The sequence below is a fragment of the Drosophila takahashii genome, chromosome 2R (assembly GCF_030179915.1).
Source record: "Drosophila takahashii strain IR98-3 E-12201 chromosome 2R, DtakHiC1v2, whole genome shotgun sequence".
Lineage (NCBI taxonomy): Eukaryota > Metazoa > Arthropoda > Insecta > Diptera > Drosophilidae > Drosophila > Drosophila takahashii.
In genome coordinates this window covers 40,775,656-40,796,629 of record NC_091679.1, presented here as the reverse complement: position 1 = coordinate 40,796,629, position 20,974 = coordinate 40,775,656, and the positions used below count along the sequence as shown (strand labels likewise).

The window sequence follows — 20,974 nt, the reverse complement described above, 5'->3', positions numbered from 1 at the left end:
TAATATTTAACATATGCAGGTGTCGAGTTCTCATCATAATTTAAGAAAATCAAACAATGGAAACCATGGATGATGCTCCATAAAAAGAAGTTCAATCGCAAAGCCAGCATTTGAAGGCCACATATCTTTAGCAACCTTTGTGCAATCCTGCCAAGCTGCAAATGCAATGCCCATAGATGGTATATTTCCTTTTTTTCCAGTGATGTGTGTGGCTTTAGGGCCGGAATAAGATCATCCATCCGCTGGTTGACAAACTCATAGCCTCGAGCCAGGTTCCAAAAAGTCACAAAGTGCAAGTACGCACTCATGACCAACATATTGAATCCGCAACCGATTAGCCAGTCTCCAAACAACATTGACGTATCGTAACGGGCCCACAGCCAGAAAACCAAAATTGTGATATAGTTGCCCAGACATAGAAAGGCAAGCAAAAATGTCTTTAAAAGTAATATTCTGCGAAGCCTTGAGCTCGTACATTTTCCAGATCGAGTCATCTTGCGATTCAACTGGATGTTTAGGCGCTGAGAGTCCAACAAAACTCTTTCCCATAAACATCTCGAGCTCAAAATGATGAATATGACGATATAGGTCACAAAATGCAAGGCGTATGGCGACATCTTAATAAATGTAAATAAATAAACAAATGTCATTTGCTGAAATAAGCTCGGCATCTTTCCATAAAAAAATGGGCAAAACTGATAAATAGATTATATTGGCAACCAGTGCATAAATCCGCGTTGCTCTAGTTTGAAGAAGCTTTCCGTTCACCAATCGATGGGATGTTATCCCGATGAGCAGGGCGTATGAGTTGAATATGACAGCTAATCTCTGCATTCTTAATGTTTTTAAAATGACCACTTTTAACGAATTTCTAACGTATACTAACTTACTAGAACGGACATTGTAAAGTATCTGAAAATATCTTCGGACACAATCATGACAGCCTAAGGTCCTATAGGACTGAAAAACGTCTTTTAAGTAGAGCATGACACTTCTATCTGGTAATAATCTTAAGTGAATACAGAGAAAGAAATAGTTTCAGGAACAAATTGGTTACTTACAGTTTTTTATTTTTGATCACATCAAAGGGTAATTTTTGTAAAATTCGTGCTTAAAATTTGTATTAGTTTACCACCTTAGACCTTTTGTTTCTTCACATTATTAGCAAATGAAACTTAAGCAGAATCAGAAGGAGCTGCGGATGGTACATTTCCGCCTGGGAAATCAATTAAACATTGTAAGCGTAATAATATTTGCAACAAGATAACTGAGGACTTAAGATTGTCAAACGACTTTTTAATAGAGCATTGATACTATCAGCTAATAATATTAAGTGTACACACAGAAAAAAAGTATAATTTTTTACCATTGAATAGTGGAAAATAGGTATTGGTATATAGTGTGTAAAAATGTGAACTATTTTGCTTTTATAGTTTCCGAGATCTTATCGTTAATAAAGACATGACTTTACCGACCCTGCTAGTCGACACCAAGTAGACACTTTTACCCAATGAGAATCGGGTTTAATACGGTTTAAATACTTTTTTTACATTTTTACTGATAACCAAAAGTGCTCATATTAACAAGATATCAGATACTCGTGCGGAAATAATATTAATTGTTTGCATTAATCAAATTATAACGTTATACAAGATAGTTATAATGAATGAGAAGAAACTGCAGCAAGAGTATAAAGAAAGAAAGAATGCCTTCAGACATTTTGAGGAAGTGATTTCGATTTGCCGTGTACAGTCCGCATAATTTTAAATCCAGCTGCATGCTCCTTTTGTAAATGATATAAGCACCTAGCTGTAAGGTAAGATATAATTATAGATTTTCTACTTTAAAGTGTAAAGGAAGAAGTACCTCCTTGGTCATAATCCCTTCGATGACTGTATCCTTGGACATGCTTTGATACTCACTTGTCAGTTCGAAAAGGTAATCGTTTAGGAACCATTCCAAAGTGCGCATACAGCATACGATGCCAACACAATATTTAACAAATGCAGGAGTCGGGTTCTTATCATAATTTAAGAAAATGAAACTGTGAAAGCCATGAAGAATGGTCTGCAAAAAGTACTCCATTCGCATAGCCAGCATTGGAAGGCCACACATCCTTTGGAATCGCTGGGCAAACCTGCTAAGATGCGAGTGCAGTGCCCATAGATGATATATTTCCTTTCTGTCCCTTGATACGTATGGCTTTAGGGCCGGAATAAGATCATCCATCCGCTGATTGACAAACTCGTAGCCTCGAGTAATGTTCCAAAAAGTCACAAAATGGAAATATGCACTCATGACCATGATATTGAATCCACTGCTAATCATTAAGTCTCCAAGCAGCAGTGCAATATCATAACGCATCCATAGCCAAAAAACTAAAACTGTGAAATAGTTGCCCAGCCAAAGGAAGGTTATCAAAAATGTCTTCATAAGTAATATTCTACGAAGCCGTAAGCTCGGATCGAGCTCCAGATCGAGTCATCTTGCAATTCAATTGGGTGTTAAGGCGCTGAGAGTCCAGGAACATCCCCTCCCAAAAATATCTCGAGCTCAAAATTATAAATATGACAATATAGGTTATGGAATGCAGAGCGAATGGCGACATCTTAATAAAACTAGGCAAAGAGTCATTTTTTGAAACAAACTTGGCATCTTTCCATAAAAAAATGGGCAAAACTGCTAAATAGAACATATTTACAACCAGTGCATAAATCCGCGTTGCTCTAGTTTGAATAAGCTTTCCATTTTTTAATCTATAAGATGTAATCCCCATGAACAGGGCGTATGAGTTATATATAACAGCTAGTCTCTGCATTCTTAATGTTTTTAAATTGACCACTTTTAACGAGTTTCCAACTTAGACTAACTTACTAGAAAAGACTTTGTAAAGTATCTGAAAATATCTTCGGACACAATCATGACAAGCTTAGGGCCTAGGACTGAAAAGCGTCTTTTAAGTAGAGCATGACACTTCTATCTGGTAATAATCTTAAGTGAACACACAGAGAGAATTATTCAAGCACATTCGTTCTTAAAAACCATGCAAGCTCAATTCTTCTTTGTTTGGGTTGAACGTTCTCGATTTCAACAACTTTTTAATAAATTTATACTACTGACTGGACTAAGCCATTAGTTGTTGAGATAAACATTGTACATTAAAAAATGTTCACTTTGAAAAAGTTCGTTCAATTTTAAAGAACATTTTTAAGACAGTTGAAAACGACAGAACTTTCTCTATGCAAAAAAAAAGGTTTCAAGGACGAATATGTTATTACAAGTACCATTTTTTACCAACAAATACTGTTAAATAGGCATTAATAATATTTTGTTTAATATCTCTCTCTTTGAGAATGCATTAAAAGTAACGTGAGTTAAAGAGAAAAAGCAAGATATTCAGTAGATATATTAATTAATTGTTCGAAGTCAGAAGAAACTGCAGTAGGAGTATAAAAAAACAAAGAATGCCTTCAGACATTCGGAGGAACTTGTTGCGATTAGGCGTGTAGAGTCCACATAACTTTAAATTCACATCCATGCTCCTTTCGTAAATGATATAAGCACTTAGCTGTAAATTATATATATATTAGAGTTACTGTTTTTAATGAATAAAACAAGAAGTACCTCCTTGGTCATATTTCCCTCGACTATTGAGTCCTTGGCCTTACTTTGATATTCAGTTGTCAATTCGATAAGATAATCGTTTAGGAAACTTCCCAAGCAGCGCATACACCATGTGAAGGTTACATAATATTTAACAGCTTGAGGAACCGAGTTCGGATCATGAACTACGAAAATGAAGCAATGGAAACCATTGATTATGCTCCGTAAGAAGAAGTCAAACCGCAAAGCCAGCATTTGAAGGCCACTTTTCCTTTGAATTCGTCGAGCAATCCGACCAAGTTGTGCGTGCATTGCCCACAGATAATATATTTCCGTTATTTCCCTAGATGTGAGGGGTTTTACGATCGGAATAAGCTCAGTCATCCGCTGATTAACAAACTCATAGCCTCTAGCAATGTTCCAAAATGCCAAGAAGTACCAGTACGCTCGAATGACCATTATATTGAACGCAGTGCTAATTAGCAAGATTCTGAACATCATTGGGATATCATATCGGACCCATAGCCTGAAAACAAGAACTGACAAAAAGTTCACCAGCCACTGGAAGGCTACGAATAAAGTCTTTAAAAGGAATATTTTGCGAAGAATTGGGCTCGTTTCTTTTTCAGTTCGATTCATTTTGCGATTCAATTGATTCTTTAAGCGCTGAGTGACCAACAACTCCCTTTCCCAATAACATCTCGAGGTGAAAACTATAAATATGACAGAGTAAGTCATAAAATTCAGAGCGAATGGCGACATCTTAATAAATGTAGGCAGCGAGTCATCTTTTGAAATAAGCTTGGCATCTTCCCAAAAGCAAATGGGCAAAACTGATAAATAGATTACATTTGCAACCAGGGCATAAATCCGCGTTACTCTAGTTTGAATAAGTTTTCCGTTCACCAATCTATAGGATGTAATGCCGATGAGCAGGGCGTATGAGTTATATATGACGTCGAGTCTTTGCATTCTTAATGTTTTTAAAGTAACCACTTTTGACAATTTTCCAACATGGACTAACCTACTAGAACGGACCTTGTAAAGTGTTAAGACTACCATTAATACAATTACTAATCCTTTTAAATTGAGTTTAGGTGTCACTGAACATATCAATGCAGTCATTTTGGACTGAATCGTAACGATCTAAGGTCTCGAGATTGTAAGACGTCTTTTAAATAGAGCATTGTCATAATGGCACTTCTATCTGGTAATAATCTAAAGTGAATACACAGACAAAAATGTTTTAAGGAATAATTTGTAATTCACAGTTAAATTAACACGGACCATTTAATAAATATAGATAAATGTATTTTTTAATTTCTCTCTGCTCTCGTATTTTCAGCTGCTTACTTTTGAACAATACAATTTTGGTTTACTATGTTAAACAAATTAAACCGAAATTATATTATAAATAAATGCCCCTATTAATACATTTAAATAGAACAAAGATCCCAATAAACGTCAAACACATGTTATTTAAAATTTTAATTTAATCTATTAATTTATTCATTTGCACCTTCTATTTCTTACTCCCAACGATATGAAACTGGAGCAGCATTATGGAATGCACTATAATAGAGCCCACCATTTGCAGCCATTTCTTTCGATTTGCCGGATACAGTCCACAAACCATCAAATCCAGTCTCATGCTGCTGTCATAGATCAGGAAAGAACTCAGCTGAAAATTAAAAACAGACTTTATAGAAATAGTTTTTCAGTTGAAAAACAGATTATTATTAACCTCGTTGGACATGCTGCCTTCGGTGACAAAGTACTTTGGCTGGCTTTGGTACTCAGTGACCACATCGCAAATATAGTCGTTTAGAAAGAAGTCTACACTTCGTATCCAATAGATAAGAGCTCCGTAGAACTTTTCAACGGAAGGGGTTTGGTCATAATTCGCATAGATTGTGCCCAAATATCCGTTGATAATGGAGAATATAAAGTAATCGAAACGGGTGGCCAGCATTTGGGGGCCGTAATGCCTATTAATTCTTCCAGCAGTTCGACTTAGGTTCGCATGCAGAGCCCACAGGCTGCGGAGTTCCTCTTCCTTATCTCTGCTGTCCATTGATTGATCCGAGATGATCTCCTCCAGTTGCTGGTTGACAAAGTCATAGCCCCTGACAATTTGCCAAAAGGAAACAAAGTAAAAGTATGTGCTGACAATTTGAATGGTTAGGAAAGTGTTGACCAGTTGTAAGCACAAAATTTCAGACCATTGCATTCTCCATTGGTAAACGAATACGGTGAGTAAATAGGAAAAGCACAAGTAGCTCAACGTGCAGGTTTTCCAAACAAACATTTGACGTAGCTTGAAATTAATTTCCTTTCCTGTACGCGACATCTCCCGATTAATTTGGACTATTATGAGCTGTAGGTCCAGTAACATGGCATCCCTGAAGCATCTCGAAATCAGTGTATAAGCTATAACAGCATACTCAGTCGAGTACAGGACGTATGGCGTTATCCACATGTACGATGGTAGCCATTCGGCCATATTCATCCACTGAGCCGATTTCCAGAAACCCATCGGTAGCATTATCAAGGCGATGACATTCATGACCACAGCATATATCTGACTAATCCTCGTTTCCTTGAACTTTCCACCTATTGTCACATATGACGTCATGCCGATGAGCATGGCGTATGCGTTATACGCCTGAACAATCCACCTCATTGTCGTTACAATCCGAATGAACCGACGACCAATAGGTTCCTACAGCAACTAAAATCAATCGCTCGTCCTAACTATAAAGTTGAAGTCAATTAGTCAAAGTGTTATTCCGCTGGGCGATCCAAATCTGTTCGAATAGATGATCGATTTTTTGATTCGATTTCGTGTTTCTTATAATTCAACGAGACCGATTGTTTCTAATACCCTTAACAGGACTTGAAAAATATCTTTTATTTTAAACATTTTTACAAATTGTGTTTTTATTATCATCTTTACCAATAGAAATTTTCTTATAACAATTTTCTAATAACAAAATGTGAAAGTAAATTATACTAGTTTTGATAAAATTCCGTGTCACATGAATCTTAAAAATTTCTGTTTAAAAAATCAAATAAAAACACCTCTTAACGAGGTAAAAAACTAGTGACGACCGCACCTTCAACATACAAAAGTTCTGATATCAACATTTGTGACGAAAAATTATTACACTCGTCATTAAATAGACTTTCTAATATTTTCTCATTCGGCCCGCCCTAGCAAACTATTCCAGCCTTTTTCCCTTTACATGCATTTTCTATTGCAGCGTGACGAATGAGAAAAGATTAGAAAGTCTATTTAATGACGAGTGTAATAATTTATCGTCACAAATGTTGATATCAGAACTTTTGTATGTTGAAGGTGCGGTCGTCACTAGTTTTTTACCTCGTTAAGAGGTGTTTTTATTTGATATCAGAAGTTTTTGTTTGTTTACATTTGCTCTCATAGGAGCTAATATATACATTTAAATTTAAATTGGTCAATCATAATTTTTAAACTATTGTATTTTAACAAATTAAGTTAAAAAGGCGTTGAAGTATTTCAAAATACCTTTTAAACGAGGTATAGCACATGTCTGTACCTTTAGTAGTGTAGAACTTACAAACTAACGAAATTTAGCTATTTTTAGCTTTTTCCCGCTAAAGTAGCGGCTTTTTCCAAAAGTCGTAGAACAAAAGATTCCTATATGGAACTCTTAAGTGCAAATTTACTGATTCCGTGACCCTAAAATACAGTTCGGATACCCTCACACAAAATTCAATACTCAGGGAGCGTTAGTAGTTCGAGCTTGCAAAAGTGGCTATTTTCGTATAAAAATAACTTTTAAACGTGACTTTTTACAGTAATGTGTTATATACCAAAATTTAAGGAATCTCAAGGGCTATACAGTTTAAAGTTTTAAAGAAAATCGTTAGAGCCGTTTTTGAGAAAAATAAAAAAAAGCTAAAAAAAAAGTTTTAAAAAATTGTCTTTTGTTCATATTTTTTTAACTATTACATTTACACAAATTGCATATAAAAAGCGTTTATAGCATTTAAAAATACCTTTCAAACGAGATATAACACAAGTCTGTAGCTTTAGTAGTATAGAAGTTACGGCTTTCCGAATTTTAGCTACTTATAGCTGTTTTCCCGCTAAACTAGCGAGTTTTTCCAAAAGTGGTAGAACAAAAGTTTTTTATATCGATGTGATGAACGTCATATCAAATTTTCAAAACTTAGAAAACATGTTTTGGACAAACTGACAAACTGACAAACTGACAAACTGACAAACTGACAAACTGACAAACTGACAAACTGACAAACAGAATTAAATTTTCATTTTGGGAAGACGAAGAAAATCTTATTTTGGCTATAACTTTTGAACGGAGCGTCGGATTTTGACAAATGACCCCTCATTCGACGGGTATTTTCAAAAGGAATACAAATAAAACATTGAGAGGGGGCAATTATCCCCACCGGCCCCAACAGCTCCAAATTTTGAAATATTCACTTTTTCACTTTCACGTCTCTCTCTCCCAAGCCAATTGATTTTCTTAGAGTCTTGGTATGCAATCCTGTTAGTTTTCGCAATACCTTTCGATAGATGTATCATTCATTATGATCGGACCATCACAGTAGATTTTCATTTCTTCGTGTATATATAGTAGTCGCCTTCGCACCCTCTCCTGGTGCGCTTCGTCACTACATGGACTGCCGTCCATAGTGATATATTTTAGTTTTGGTGGTTTTTTAATACTTTCTCGTATTTTCTGTTTTTTTCGTTTCTAAAATTCTATTCACCTTTTTTATTATTAGTGGGTTGATTTATACAACAAAACATAGTAACATTGAAAATTGAATTTATATTTCTTAAGTACTAATCCCTTAGCATTACATAGAATTGAAGCATCAATGTGGAGTGGCAAAATATAGATCCCCACATACCAAGCCATTGACTTTTGTTGGCTGGATAGAGCCCGAATACCTTCATATCGAGTCTCATGGTGGTCTCGTAGATCAGATAGGCACTTAGCTGTAATTATAGTTATAATTATTATTACTATCCAAAATCATATGTGTTTTTATTACCTCCTGTGACAGTTTTCCCTCGATAATTTCATGCTTTGGAAAGCATTGATACCGTGAGATCAAGTCACATACGAAATCGTTGAGAAAAAAGTCCACAGAACGGACGAAATATATTAATCCAGCATGCAATATACTAAGACTCATTCCTTGGTATAGATATATTATTCCTATATAGCCATATATGATGGTGAAAATAACATAATCCGCACGGGAGACCATCATCTGAAGTCCATAGACCTTATTTACTCTGTTGGCCATGATACTGAGATTCGAATGAAGAGACCACAGATCTCGCAGAATCCTTGAATCTTTTTTCATATTCTTTCCTGATCGTGAGGCGATGAGGAGGTCCTTCATTTCTTGGTTGAGAAAATCGTAGCCTCTGGCAATTTGCCAAAAGGATGTAAAGTGAAAGTATGTGGTGGCATTCAGGATGCTGTAGGCAATGTTGATTAATAGGGCTAGAAAAATTCCCGATTTTAGTGTAAAAAGAGTTACTAAGGAAGCGAGGCACAAATATGCGAGTGTAAATGATTTCAAATACAAAAGTCTCTGCAGCTTTGGGTTCGTTTTCCTTTCAGCAATCACCATTTTCCGATTTAATTCTTTGGATAGGTCTAGCAAATCCAAAAACAAGCTGTCCCGATAGCAACGCGATATTAGGATATATATTACAACTGCATAGTTGACCGAATAGAGTACGAATGGTGTTAAATACATCATATCTGGTAGCCAGGATGCCGACATCATTCCTTGAGCAGAGCCCAAAAAAGCCGGTGGTAGAATGAAAATGATTACTATATTTATGGCCAAGGCGTAAGCCTGCGTTATTTTTGTTTGTTGAAATCTGCCATTAACCACTCTATAGGACGTCATGCCAATGAGTAGGGCGTATCCATGGTAGATCTCGACTATCCTTTCCATTATCCTGCCGCAAAAAGTAACCGTTCTCTAGCTGGTTCAAACTTAAACTAAACGCGGCATTTTTCATTGCTTGGGGTGTGTCCGTAAATTTATTATCTATCTGCACATATCAAATGGGAATATTCACTGACCAAGAACGAACGATTGGCTATTAAGACGTATTATCTAATTTTTGATACCCATTTAATGTACATTATCGTCATAAAGAAGATAGTACAAATTAAAAGCCCATTTTTAACTCCTCTAAGTTGAAATAATAACAATAATACCCAACAAGACAAGTTTGAACAAACTTGAAACCCTTTTAATTGCGAATAACATAGAGCTCCCTCAAAAGGGAAAAGGATTACGATTTATGACTGTGTTTACTAATCAAATCATTAACCCTTTTTGACCTTTTGACCCAATTACAGGTACTTGGGGATTAAATCTTACCTGAATTGTATATAAATAGATTGAATAATGAGACCACCACATCATTCGATATCGGCACTTCAAGGAGTCACCATATAGAACAAAATGGAAAGTCCTCAGTCGTTTCTTCAAGCTAATCCCGCCTGTCTGATACTCATTGTCCTAGGATATTTTTTGGTGGATTTCATATTCAACAATTGCTTTGATGCGAAGGAAGATGCTGCAAGTTATACCACCCACAAAAAGAAATGCGATGGTGAGACTCCTTTGGTCAGAAATTGTGGACTGAGTCATCGGGCAAAACTTTTGGCCAGCGTCAAACGGCGACTCGATCAACAGTTCTAAGTTAAAAACTTTATATTTAACATTTACATTTAAGTATTTACCATAAAGATATGAAAATAATAAAATATATTTAAACAGAATCAACAAAATCGTGTATTATATTTGAAATTATGAGGGTAAACCGCCACAATCTATCGATTTATCGGAAGAATTTCGATGTATATTTGCTGCCAGATGGCAAGGTTTTCTGCCAGAGTGGCAGGCTTAAAAAGAGATGTGCCCTCTTAGCTATTTTGCGGTGTTTTATTTATGAGTAGAACACTTAGAAATAGGAGCTTAAAAATTAGATTTAATGTCCGGAATTAAAAGCAAATTTGTAGTTTATAACACGTCATTTTAAAGTTTTTACAATTCAGAATTTTAACTATGTAAATTAATTTTTTTAATAATATAATATTTTATTAGATAAATACATATATTAGGAAGTTCTCGTTATTTTCATTTTGTATATTTCAGCTTGTATATTTATACCAATGGCGGATCTAGGATTTTGTTGTGGGGGTGATATCAGAACAATTTTTTTGTTGCATACATTTTGAATACCAAAATTCCTTTCATTTTTCACCCGAGTGGGGTGTGATGTATCACCCATATCACCCAAGGAACCGCGCATGATTTTTACATTAAAACTAACCGTACCATATGATTAGCTAATTTAAATTACTTTACTAGCTAAAATATAGCTACTTTAGCTACTATTTGGAACACATTTTCCAGCCAAACCAGCCAACACTGTGGGAATTATTTACTTGCCGGTTTTTTATGTTGAGGAATTTGCTAAAGTCACGCTTTCTGAGCCGCCGCACGATGTCCTGCTTCTCGCAAGTGCTAAACCCGATGACAGGGAAAAACTCCTGGCAGGAGCGCGGCGACGACTACGACTACCACCTGGAGGTGGCGAACGCGGGATTCGGCGACATGCTGCACGACTGGGAGCGGAATCAGAAGTACTTTGCGGCTTTGAGGAAGACCATTGGCGGAATGCGGGCGGCGGGCAGGGAGGTCCATGTCCTGGACATCGGCACCGGCACGGGCATCCTCTCCATGATGGCCCTCGCTGCAGGAGCGGATTCGGTGACTGCCTGCGAGGCCTTCCTCCCGATGGCCAATTGCGCGGAAAAGATTTTGGCCGCCAATGGAGTGGGCGACCGGATTCGCCTCATCCGCAAACGTTCCACGGAGCTGCTGGTGGGCGAGGATATGCCGCGGAAGGCCAATCTCCTGGTGGCCGAGCTGCTGGACACGGAATTGATCGGCGAGGGCGCCATCGGGATTTATAATCATGCCCATGCCGAGCTGCTCACCGAGGATGCCCTCTGCATTCCCGCCCGCGCCAGGTGCTACGCCCAGGTGGCCCAATCCCCGCTGGCGGCGCAGTGGAACAGCCTGAAAACGCTGGCCAATCTGGATGGCGAACCTCTGCTGCATCCGCCGGAGCAGCTTAAGAAATGCGCCGGAGAGGCGGGTCTCCATGACGTCCAGCTGTCCCAGTTGCCCACCGCCGCCTTCCGTCCGCTCACCGATCCCGTGGAGATCTTCCAGTTTGACTTTCAGCGGAAGGAGGAGAGGGAGAAGCAGCGGCAGCAGCTACTCCAAGTGCAATCCAAGCAGCCGGGCGCCGCTGAGCTGGTCTTCTACTGGTGGGACATTCAAATGGACGATGACGGCGAGATCCTGCTCAGCTGTGCTCCCTACTGGGCGCATCCGCAGCTCAAAGAACTGACTGCTAAGAAGGCAAGGGATCACCCACTGGCCAATGTGGTGCCCTGGCGGGATCACTGGATGCAGGCCATCTACTACATACCCAGGCCCTTCCAGCTGCTCGAGGCAGGTAAAACGTTTCACCTGAGCTGCCACCACGACGAGTACTCCCTGTGGTTCGATGCTCGCGAGGAGGAGGAGCCTAAGAAGAGTGTGCGCCGGCATACCTGCTCCTGCGACCTGCACATGACCTACTCGCGCAGCCGGATCGGACAGCTTAACCAGTCGCCGAGGAACAAGCGCTACCTGCGCTACCTGGAGGAAAATATTGAGTCGGGAAAATCCAATCTCCTGGTTTTGGGCAACGGCTGCCTGCTCGGCTTGGCGAGCTCTGCTTTGGGCGCCGCCTCTGTGAAGCTGCATGAACCGCATCGCTTCTCGCGGAGATTACTCGAGTCGATTGTCCAGCACAATCAGCTGAAGAACGTGCAGTTTGTGGACAAAGTGGAGGAGATCGAAGATGTGACTTCCCTCACCCACATCTTCGCAGAGCCCTACTTTTTAAATTCGATCCTTCCCTGGGACAACTTTTACTTTGGCACCTTGCTGATGAAAATCAAGGACAGACTGCCGGAGAATGTGAAGATTTCGCCCTGCTCGGCGAGGATCTATGCGCTGCCCGTGGAGTTTCTGGATCTGCACAAGATTCGAGCACCTATTGGCAGTTGCGAGGGTTTCGATCTGCGTTTGTTCGATGAAATAGTGGAGGTGGGTCTTTTACTACAATTTAAATGATTTTATGCAAAGAACTAATGACTTTCTTGCGTACAGCGCTCTGCTGAGCAGGCTGTGTCCCAGGTGGAGGCCCAGCCTCTGTGGGAATACCCCTGCCGTGCCCTTTCCGAACCCCAGGAAGTGCTCAATGTGGATTTTGGCAACTTTAGCAAGGAACTTAGCCTCAAGGGAAGCATAGAACTTATCAAGTAAGTAAAATTATGTAGTTTTACCACATAAATTACCAGGGTTCGCAAAATAACACACACTGTAAAAAACTTGTGTTATTAACATGTTAAATGTCAAAGTGCTAAGTTCAAAAAAAAAATTATTGACTTGTGTGTAAAAAATTGTATCCTACATATGTTAGTAACATAAATAACACACACATGTCATTTGTGTATTTTACACGACGAGTTTTTAACACATGTTTTTTACACAACGTGTTTTTAACACAATGAGTTTGAGTTTAAAAATTTTAAAAATGCACGGTTTTCCACAGTATAAGAATTCATATATGCTTGAAACCCATATTGGTTTTTTAATTTTCTTTTCAATTCGTTAATGTCAGTAAAATGTAATTTTCATTTGTGTTAGAAAAACACAGTGTGTAAAAAACACGTCATGCTAAAAACACATTGAGTAAAAAACTCAAGTGAGCTGTGTGTGTTAACAATTATTTTTCACATTTTAACACTTTTGTATTTTTTGACACATGTCAAAAATTTAGCTCACACTGTAAAATACAATTTTTCATGTTTTTAACAGAACTCTGTAAATTACCAACTTAAATCTCTTTTACAGTCCTCTAACCTGTAATGGAGTGGCTCTGTGGGTGGATTGGCAGCTGATAGACGACAGCAGTCCCAGATCTATCGTAAGCAGTGGTCCCAGTGAACCCGTCACGCCCGGTGACTTTGTCAAGTGGGATATGTTCGTGCGACAGGGCGTGCACTTTCCCAGGAAACCGAAAGAAGCCGCAAGTCACCTCGAATGGAGCACGGACTTCAAACCTCTGCTAGGCGAACTTAACTTTAGCTTTCGCCAAAAGAAGCTCTAGAATTTAATCGTTTATTCCACAAAAATTTGAATGAACGTCAGGGGTAAATACATTGAGTGATAATATTTCGTATGAAAATCCAAACTAATCCTTGGGAATCTCGTTCTCCATGCGTGTGAGCGTTATGTTCCTGTCGGTCTGCGAGGCATTCGAGGTCTTGGAGCCGAACTCTCCGCCCCGGAGACGCATACGCCACCACGACGAGTACTCCCTGTGGTTCGATGCTCGCGAGGAGGAGGAGCCTAAGAAGAGTGTGCGCCGGCATACCTGCTCCTGCGACCTGCACATGACCTACTCGCGCAGCCGGATCGGACAGCTTAACCAGTCGCCGAGGAACAAGCGCTACCTGCGCTACCTGGAGGAAAATATTGAGTCGGGAAAATCCAATCTCCTGGTTTTGGGCAACGGCTGCCTGCTCGGCTTGGCGAGCTCTGCTTTGGGCGCCGCCTCTGTGAAGCTGCATGAACCGCATCGCTTCTCGCGGAGATTACTCGAGTCGATTGTCCAGCACAATCAGCTGAAGAACGTGCAGTTTGTGGACAAAGTGGAGGAGATCGAAGATGTGACTTCCCTCACCCACATCTTCGCAGAGCCCTACTTTTTAAATTCGATCCTTCCCTGGGACAACTTTTACTTTGGCACCTTGCTGATGAAAATCAAGGACAGACTGCCGGAGAATGTGAAGATTTCGCCCTGCTCGGCGAGGATCTATGCGCTGCCCGTGGAGTTTCTGGATCTGCACAAGATTCGAGCACCTATTGGCAGTTGCGAGGGTTTCGATCTGCGTTTGTTCGATGAAATAGTGGAGGTGGGTCTTTTACTACAATTTAAATGATTTTATGCAAAGAACTAATGACTTTCTTGCGTACAGCGCTCTGCTGAGCAGGCTGTGTCCCAGGTGGAGGCCCAGCCTCTGTGGGAATACCCCTGCCGTGCCCTTTCCGAACCCCAGGAAGTGCTCAATGTGGATTTTGGCAACTTTAGCAAGGAACTTAGCCTCAAGGGAAGCATAGAACTTATCAAGTAAGTAAAATTATGTAGTTTTACCACATAAATTACCAGGGTTCGCAAAATAACACACACTGTAAAAAACTTGTGTTATTAACATGTTAAATGTCAAAGTGCTAAGTTCAAAAAAAAAATTATTGACTTGTGTGTAAAAAATTGTATCCTACATATGTTAGTAACATAAATAACACACACATGTCATTTGTGTATTTTACACGACGAGTTTTTAACACATGTTTTTTACACAACGTGTTTTTAACACAATGAGTTTGAGTTTAAAAATTTTAAAAATGCACGGTTTTCCACAGTATAAGAATTCATATATGCTTGAAACCCATATTGGTTTTTTAATTTTCTTTTCAATTCGTTAATGTCAGTAAAATGTAATTTTCATTTGTGTTAGAAAAACACAGTGTGTAAAAAACACGTCATGCTAAAAACACATTGAGTAAAAAACTCAAGTGAGCTGTGTGTGTTAACAATTATTTTTCACATTTTAACACTTTTGTATTTTTTGACACATGTCAAAAATTTAGCTCACACTGTAAAATACAATTTTTCATGTTTTTAACAGAACTCTGTAAATTACCAACTTAAATCTCTTTTACAGTCCTCTAACCTGTAATGGAGTGGCTCTGTGGGTGGATTGGCAGCTGATAGACGACAGCAGTCCCAGATCTATCGTAAGCAGTGGTCCCAGTGAACCCGTCACGCCCGGTGACTTTGTCAAGTGGGATATGTTCGTGCGACAGGGCGTGCACTTTCCCAGGAAACCGAAAGAAGCCGCAAGTCACCTCGAATGGAGCACGGACTTCAAACCTCTGCTAGGCGAACTTAACTTTAGCTTTCGCCAAAAGAAGCTCTAGAATTTAATCGTTTATTCCACAAAAATTTGAATGAACGTCAGGGGTAAATACATTGAGTGATAATATTTCGTATGAAAATCCAAACTAATCCTTGGGAATCTCGTTCTCCATGCGTGTGAGCGTTATGTTCCTGTCGGTCTGCGAGGCATTCGAGGTCTTGGAGCCGAACTCTCCGCCCCGGAGACGCATACGCAGATCCAAGGCACGGATGTCGGTCATCAGCGAGTGCTGCTTGTTCTCCAGATCGACGTCGATGCGCTTGCCGTGCTCCTCCAGCAGATTGAAGTTGGTCTTGCTCTCGTCGATCTTGGCCTGCAGTCGGCGGCGAATCTCGCGCAGCTTCTCCACCTCCAAACAGAGCATGTCGTGCGCCTGGTCCATGCACAGTTCCATGCCCGATCTCTGCGCGCGATTCTCCAGACGCGTTTCGGCCAGCTTCAAAGCATCCGTTTTGTCCCGCAGCGCATTCTCCGAGGTGCGAATCTCGCACATCGCCTTCTCCATCTCGTCCTTCATCTTCAGCTGCTGCCACTCCAGTTCGTTTCGCGCTCGCTGCGTCTCGAAGATTCGCTTGCGGATGGTGTGCTCCGCCCGCTCCTGCTGCGACTGCAGCATGTTGCGCGCCTTCTCGCGGCACACGAACAACGCCTCCCGGATGGCGTACGTGTCGGCCAGTTCATTCTCTGCCAGCAGCTTGACGTTCTTCACGTTCTCCAGCCAGGACTCGTAGGAACAGGAACTAAAGAAGGGGGTTTAACTTCTGAATTAAGTTATAAATTGTAATCCTACTCACTTCTTTGGATTCCTGGTGGGATCCGGTTTGTACGAGATATTCGCCGAGTTGCGATCGAGAGCGAGTTGAGAGTTATCCAGCTGCACCGCCTCCACCTTGAACTCGATCTCCAGGCCAATCTTGAAGCGCACCTCCTCCAGGCGGTTCAGCTTCTCCCAAGCCTTCTGACAACGATCGGCCAGGAGTCTCTGGTTGTTCTCCAGTACCACCAGTTCGTTCTTGATCTCCGTATCGGCCTCATCGTAGGTGATCTCCGATCCAAGGCGACCATCGCGCATCGTAAGGCACTCGGCTATCACCGAAATCGGTCCCGCCAGCGCCTCCAACTCGCGTTCCGTGGCGTTCTTCTCCTCCTGCAGCATAAAGATCTCGCGCTCGATCTTTTCGAAGGACTTTGAAATTATATCCCTCCAGCGATTCAACTCGGAGATACTGTTATATGTTTAATATTTAATGTTGTTGAAGAATAGGTTTTCAAAAAAAAATTTTTTAAGCCATTTTATGGTTTATTTTAGAAAATATATTATAGTAAAAAATGTTTCGAAAAAAAAACGTCATGAAAACTGTTCCAAGCAAGAATTCTTAATATCAAAAGTGAGCTAAATTCGATTCAATATTAAATTGATTTAAAATAGACTAGGGATTCTCACTTTAAGAAACTTCTTTCGTCTCAAAAAATTAAATCGAGGCTACTGTATCTCTCTCAAAATAAAATCGAGAACGTTTCTTCTTGAAAAAGTGAGAGAATAAACTCTTGAATTTAAACTCATTATCGATAATATTTCTGTTCCGTTTAAATAGACAAACATTGATGTTATGAACTTACCGATCGGTCAGAGCTTCATTAGTTTCGTAGTTGGCCCAATCGCCCTCGATCCTCGTCTCGTTCCTCAGGGATCGGGATGAGTGGCGGATGGCGAAGGCGTCTGATCTCCGGGCATCCGCCACATTGCGCATCTGGTTCACCCGGGCATACCAGTCAGTCAGCGAGATGTGCTGAAGGGGTTTTTCCATCGTTACCACCGAGTGGAAGGCCATTTTAAATGGGTTAAGTTTAAACAAAAAACAATTGGATTTATTCGTTAATAATTTCAGAAAATATGTGTCCACAACTGGAACTCTCAAAGTGGACTGATAATTTTTCCTGAAACATCGATTTGAAATGGTTGTTTGGTCAACGAACACTAGATCTCCAAGGCGTTTGGGTCATAGTCAAGGACAACCGGCAGTGATTTGTTTGTTTAGGATGGAGGATGGAAAATAGGTTACTATAGTTATAAGTTAAGGAATTTAATTTCCTTCTACAGGTATTCAGGCGTGGAAGTGTAAAAATATATAAATTACTGAAAATATTTATTAAATATTTCCCACTTTATAAATATAAATTTTATTTTTAAATTGTTTTGTTAAGTTTTAAATTGATGTATAGTTTATTTGAACTTTTATAAAATACGCAAGTTCAATGCAGCGATATTCATGGTTTATACTTTTAAAATCTTCTAAATGGCCAATGTAATTTTACCTATAGGGTGAAAATAAAATTATGCCTTGATATAATGACTAAAAACATATAATTTTTTAAATATTGTAAAAACACTTTTAGAAATTATTAAAAATAATGACTTTACTTTTAAATTAGAAAGGTTTTTCTAATCGACATATATAACTATTCTTTATTAGATTTAAACTAATTAATAAATTTTTGAATTTACCATTTTTAAATAAATTTAAGATAATGGTTCGGGACCTGGCTAAATCTTAGCCAAGTTCACAACCCATTAGTCCACTGGTGGACACCCTGTCGCACATGGCACCCTGTGAGCCTGTTTTCTTCGTGGTTTTTAGCGCAAAAGTTGAACTCATTTGAATTTGAATAGGGCAAATGGATGCTTAAGAAATTTGTTGTATATTCGAAAGTAGAAAAAATTTTAATTTTAAATTCAAAGAGGTTTATTTTACCTGAAAATGTTCGCAGACATTGATGTTTTTGATGCTTTGAAACAAAAATATAACCCCCCGTGGATTCGCGCATGACAGTAATTTCTTTAAAATAAAAACACATTTTTCGCTTCTTTTTTTTTTTTGTTTAAAATTTGTGATGTGACTAAAATATCGATTGTCGCCAAAAACATCGACGTTTCGATGCATCGATGTTTCTCCACCACCTCTAACTGGCGCACACACGTGTTTTTCTTTTCGAACGTTTTGGTTGCCGCGTGCTAACGGACCAATTCACATTTCGTCGAAAGTTGTATTAAAAAGTGCAAGTACAGCAGCTTAAAATGGGTAAACCAGGTGGGCAACATGACTAGTTAATGGAATCCATCAAGGCAGGCGGCGCAACTGCCGTTTGGAGCGACTAACTTAACCTCTTGCTGGGTGAATATTCAAATGCGAACTATTTCTCTTGCAGGATTTAGTCCACGCGGTGGCGGCGGCGGCGGAGGAGGAGGCGGTGGCTTCCGTGGCCGTGGCGGCGGCGGCGGAGGAGGTGGCGGCTTCGGAGGCGGCGGTGGCGGAGGAGGAGGTGGCTTCCGTGGACGCGGTGGCGGCGGAGATCGTGGAGGTCGCGGTGGAGTTGGAGGCGGCCGTGGACGCGGCGGCGGCGGAGATCGCGGCGGTGGTCGCGGTGGCTTCGGCGGACGCGGTGGTGGCCGTGGAGGCGGAGGACGTGGAGGTGGTGGCCGTGGAGGCGGCGGACGTGGTGGTGGCGCCGGCGGCTTCAAGGGCGGCAAAACCGTGACCATCGAAGCCCATCGTCACGAGGGAGTGTTCATTGCGCGCGGCAAGGAGGACGCCCTGGTCACCAGGAACTTTGTCCCCGGATCCGAGGTCTACGGCGAGAAGCGCATCTCTGTTGAGGTTTGTCTTTCACTCACTTTTTATTTATAATCTAGAAAACCAATCCAATTCCTGGCTAATGATGAGGTTGTGCGCAGGGGTACAGAACATGGCATCATGTGGCCATGAGCATCCTTGGCGGCCACCTGTGGCTGTGTGCACTCCAGGTGCACGTGAAGCAGTCGCGGGTGCTCCAAGGTCTGCTTAGAACAATGCACAGCTGAGGCTATAGTATCTAACTAACTATCTATCTATCCCTAACCCAAAACAATCCGAGCCCAAACAATCCAATCCACCATTTTGTAAAGTGATTTTCGGTTATCTTTGAATACCATGTGTTTATCAACTATTTTTCAAGGGAAAACTATAAGGTTTTCAAAGTTAAAGATATTTTTGAAACTAAATTAATTGAACAGTAATTATTTTTGAGAAATAAGTTCTAGTTTCCATCATATTTTTGAGAAATAAGTTATTGTTTCCATCATAAAAATTAATAATTTAATTTTCACACTTTTTTTTATACTTTTATTTATAAGGTTTTCAAAGTTTTAGACATTTTTTAAAAATATTTTAAATTTTTAAAGAAAAAAAATATTGTTTCCATTATTAAAATTTGCAAATTTTAATTCTGATTAAAATTCCCATCTAGGATTGTAAATATAAAGATATTATGTATACTATCTAATATTCCAAAGTTTATAAATACCCTGCAACTTCTGTTCCGCTTTTCATTTCCCAGTTTCTCAAATAACTATTTAAAAATCCATCAACCCACATATTTAATCAACATTTCAACTTATTTACAGACCAATGGCGAGAAGATCGAGTACCGTGTGTGGAACCCCTTCCGTTCCAAGTTGGCCGCTGCCGTTTTGGGTGGCGTTGAGCAGATTCACATGCCGCCGGGCTCCAAGGTTCTGTATTTGGGCGCCGCCTCCGGAACGACAGTTTCCCATGTGTCCGATGTGGTCGGTCCCGAGGGTCTGGTCTACGCCGTGGAGTTCTCACACCGATCCGGTCGCGATCTGATCAACGTGGCCAAGAAGCGCACCAACATCATACCCATCATCGAGGACGCTCGCCATCCGCACAAGTACCGCATGCTGGTGGGCATGGTGGACACCATATTCGCCGACGTTGCCCAGCCTGATCAGGGTCGTATTGTGGCGCTGAATGCCCAGCACTTCCTGAAGAACGGCGGCCACTTTGTCATCTCGATCAAGGCCTCCTGCATTGACTCCACGGCGCAACCCGAGGCGGTATTCGCTGCCGAGGTGAAGAAGATGCAGGCGGACAAGCTGAAGCCGCAGGAGCAGCTCACGCTGGAGCCCTACGAGCGAGACCACGCCGTCGTCGTCGGCGTCTACCGACCACCGCCCAAGCAGTAAGAAGAAATCGTCTTCTGCCTGGTTTAGTTTTAAGGCTATTGTACTAATACAGACATGTTGTATTAAGTTTCTTTTTAAATATAAAACCATAGTTGTAAAGATAAATCAAAATGCAAACTATTTTTGTAGCAGACGTACAAAATATACACATAAACCAAAAGCAAATGTAAGACTTGTTGGAGGTCGCATG

At 40.3% G+C, this 20,974-nt stretch overlaps 6 protein-coding genes across 6 annotated transcripts; 4 read left to right on the top strand and 2 right to left on the bottom strand.

The window, feature by feature from the left end:
- Window positions 1-5,125: 5,125 nt before the first annotated feature.
- Window positions 5,126-6,286, bottom strand: Gr59a (Gustatory receptor 59a). Its single transcript, XM_017150370.2, has 2 exons — window positions 5,348-6,286; window positions 5,126-5,284 (listed from the first exon to the last, which is right to left on the bottom strand). The coding sequence occupies exons 1-2, from the start codon at window positions 6,284-6,286 to the stop codon at window positions 5,126-5,128; spliced, it is 1,098 nt and encodes a 365-aa protein (XP_017005859.2).
- A 3,818-nt stretch (window positions 6,287-10,104) lies between these two features.
- LOC108063308 (uncharacterized) lies at window positions 10,105-10,381 on the top strand. The gene has a single exon (XM_017150368.3). The coding sequence runs from the start codon at window positions 10,114-10,116 to the stop codon at window positions 10,351-10,353; it is 240 nt and encodes a 79-aa protein (XP_017005857.2). The 5' UTR covers window positions 10,105-10,113; the 3' UTR covers window positions 10,354-10,381.
- Window positions 10,382-11,082: 701 nt separating this feature from the next.
- LOC123002698 (protein arginine N-methyltransferase 7) lies at window positions 11,083-13,890 on the top strand. Its single transcript, XM_044393105.2, has 3 exons — window positions 11,083-12,822; window positions 12,886-13,037; window positions 13,633-13,890. Exons 1-3 carry the CDS (start codon window positions 11,116-11,118, stop codon window positions 13,886-13,888), a joined length of 2,115 nt encoding a protein of 704 aa, XP_044249040.1. The 5' UTR covers window positions 11,083-11,115; the 3' UTR covers window positions 13,889-13,890.
- Window positions 13,891-13,997: 107 nt separating this feature from the next.
- LOC108063336 (protein arginine N-methyltransferase 7) lies at window positions 13,998-16,000 on the top strand. Its single transcript, XM_017150399.3, has 3 exons — window positions 13,998-14,696; window positions 14,760-14,911; window positions 15,507-16,000. The coding sequence occupies exons 1-3, from the start codon at window positions 13,998-14,000 to the stop codon at window positions 15,760-15,762; spliced, it is 1,107 nt and encodes a 368-aa protein (XP_017005888.3). The 3' UTR covers window positions 15,763-16,000.
- On the bottom strand, window positions 15,760-17,700 carry LOC108063340 (tektin-2). Its single transcript, XM_017150400.3, has 3 exons — window positions 17,382-17,700; window positions 16,556-16,987; window positions 15,760-16,501 (listed from the first exon to the last, which is right to left on the bottom strand). Exons 1-3 carry the CDS (start codon window positions 17,591-17,593, stop codon window positions 15,847-15,849), a joined length of 1,299 nt encoding a protein of 432 aa, XP_017005889.1. The 5' UTR covers window positions 17,594-17,700; the 3' UTR covers window positions 15,760-15,846.
- A 1,011-nt stretch (window positions 17,701-18,711) lies between these two features.
- Window positions 18,712-20,949, top strand: Fib (rRNA 2'-O-methyltransferase fibrillarin). The gene is made up of 3 exons (XM_017150413.3): window positions 18,712-18,850; window positions 18,969-19,417; window positions 20,203-20,949. Exons 1-3 carry the CDS (start codon window positions 18,838-18,840, stop codon window positions 20,782-20,784), a joined length of 1,044 nt encoding a protein of 347 aa, XP_017005902.3. The 5' UTR covers window positions 18,712-18,837; the 3' UTR covers window positions 20,785-20,949.
- The last annotated feature ends 25 nt before the right edge of the window (window positions 20,950-20,974 follow it).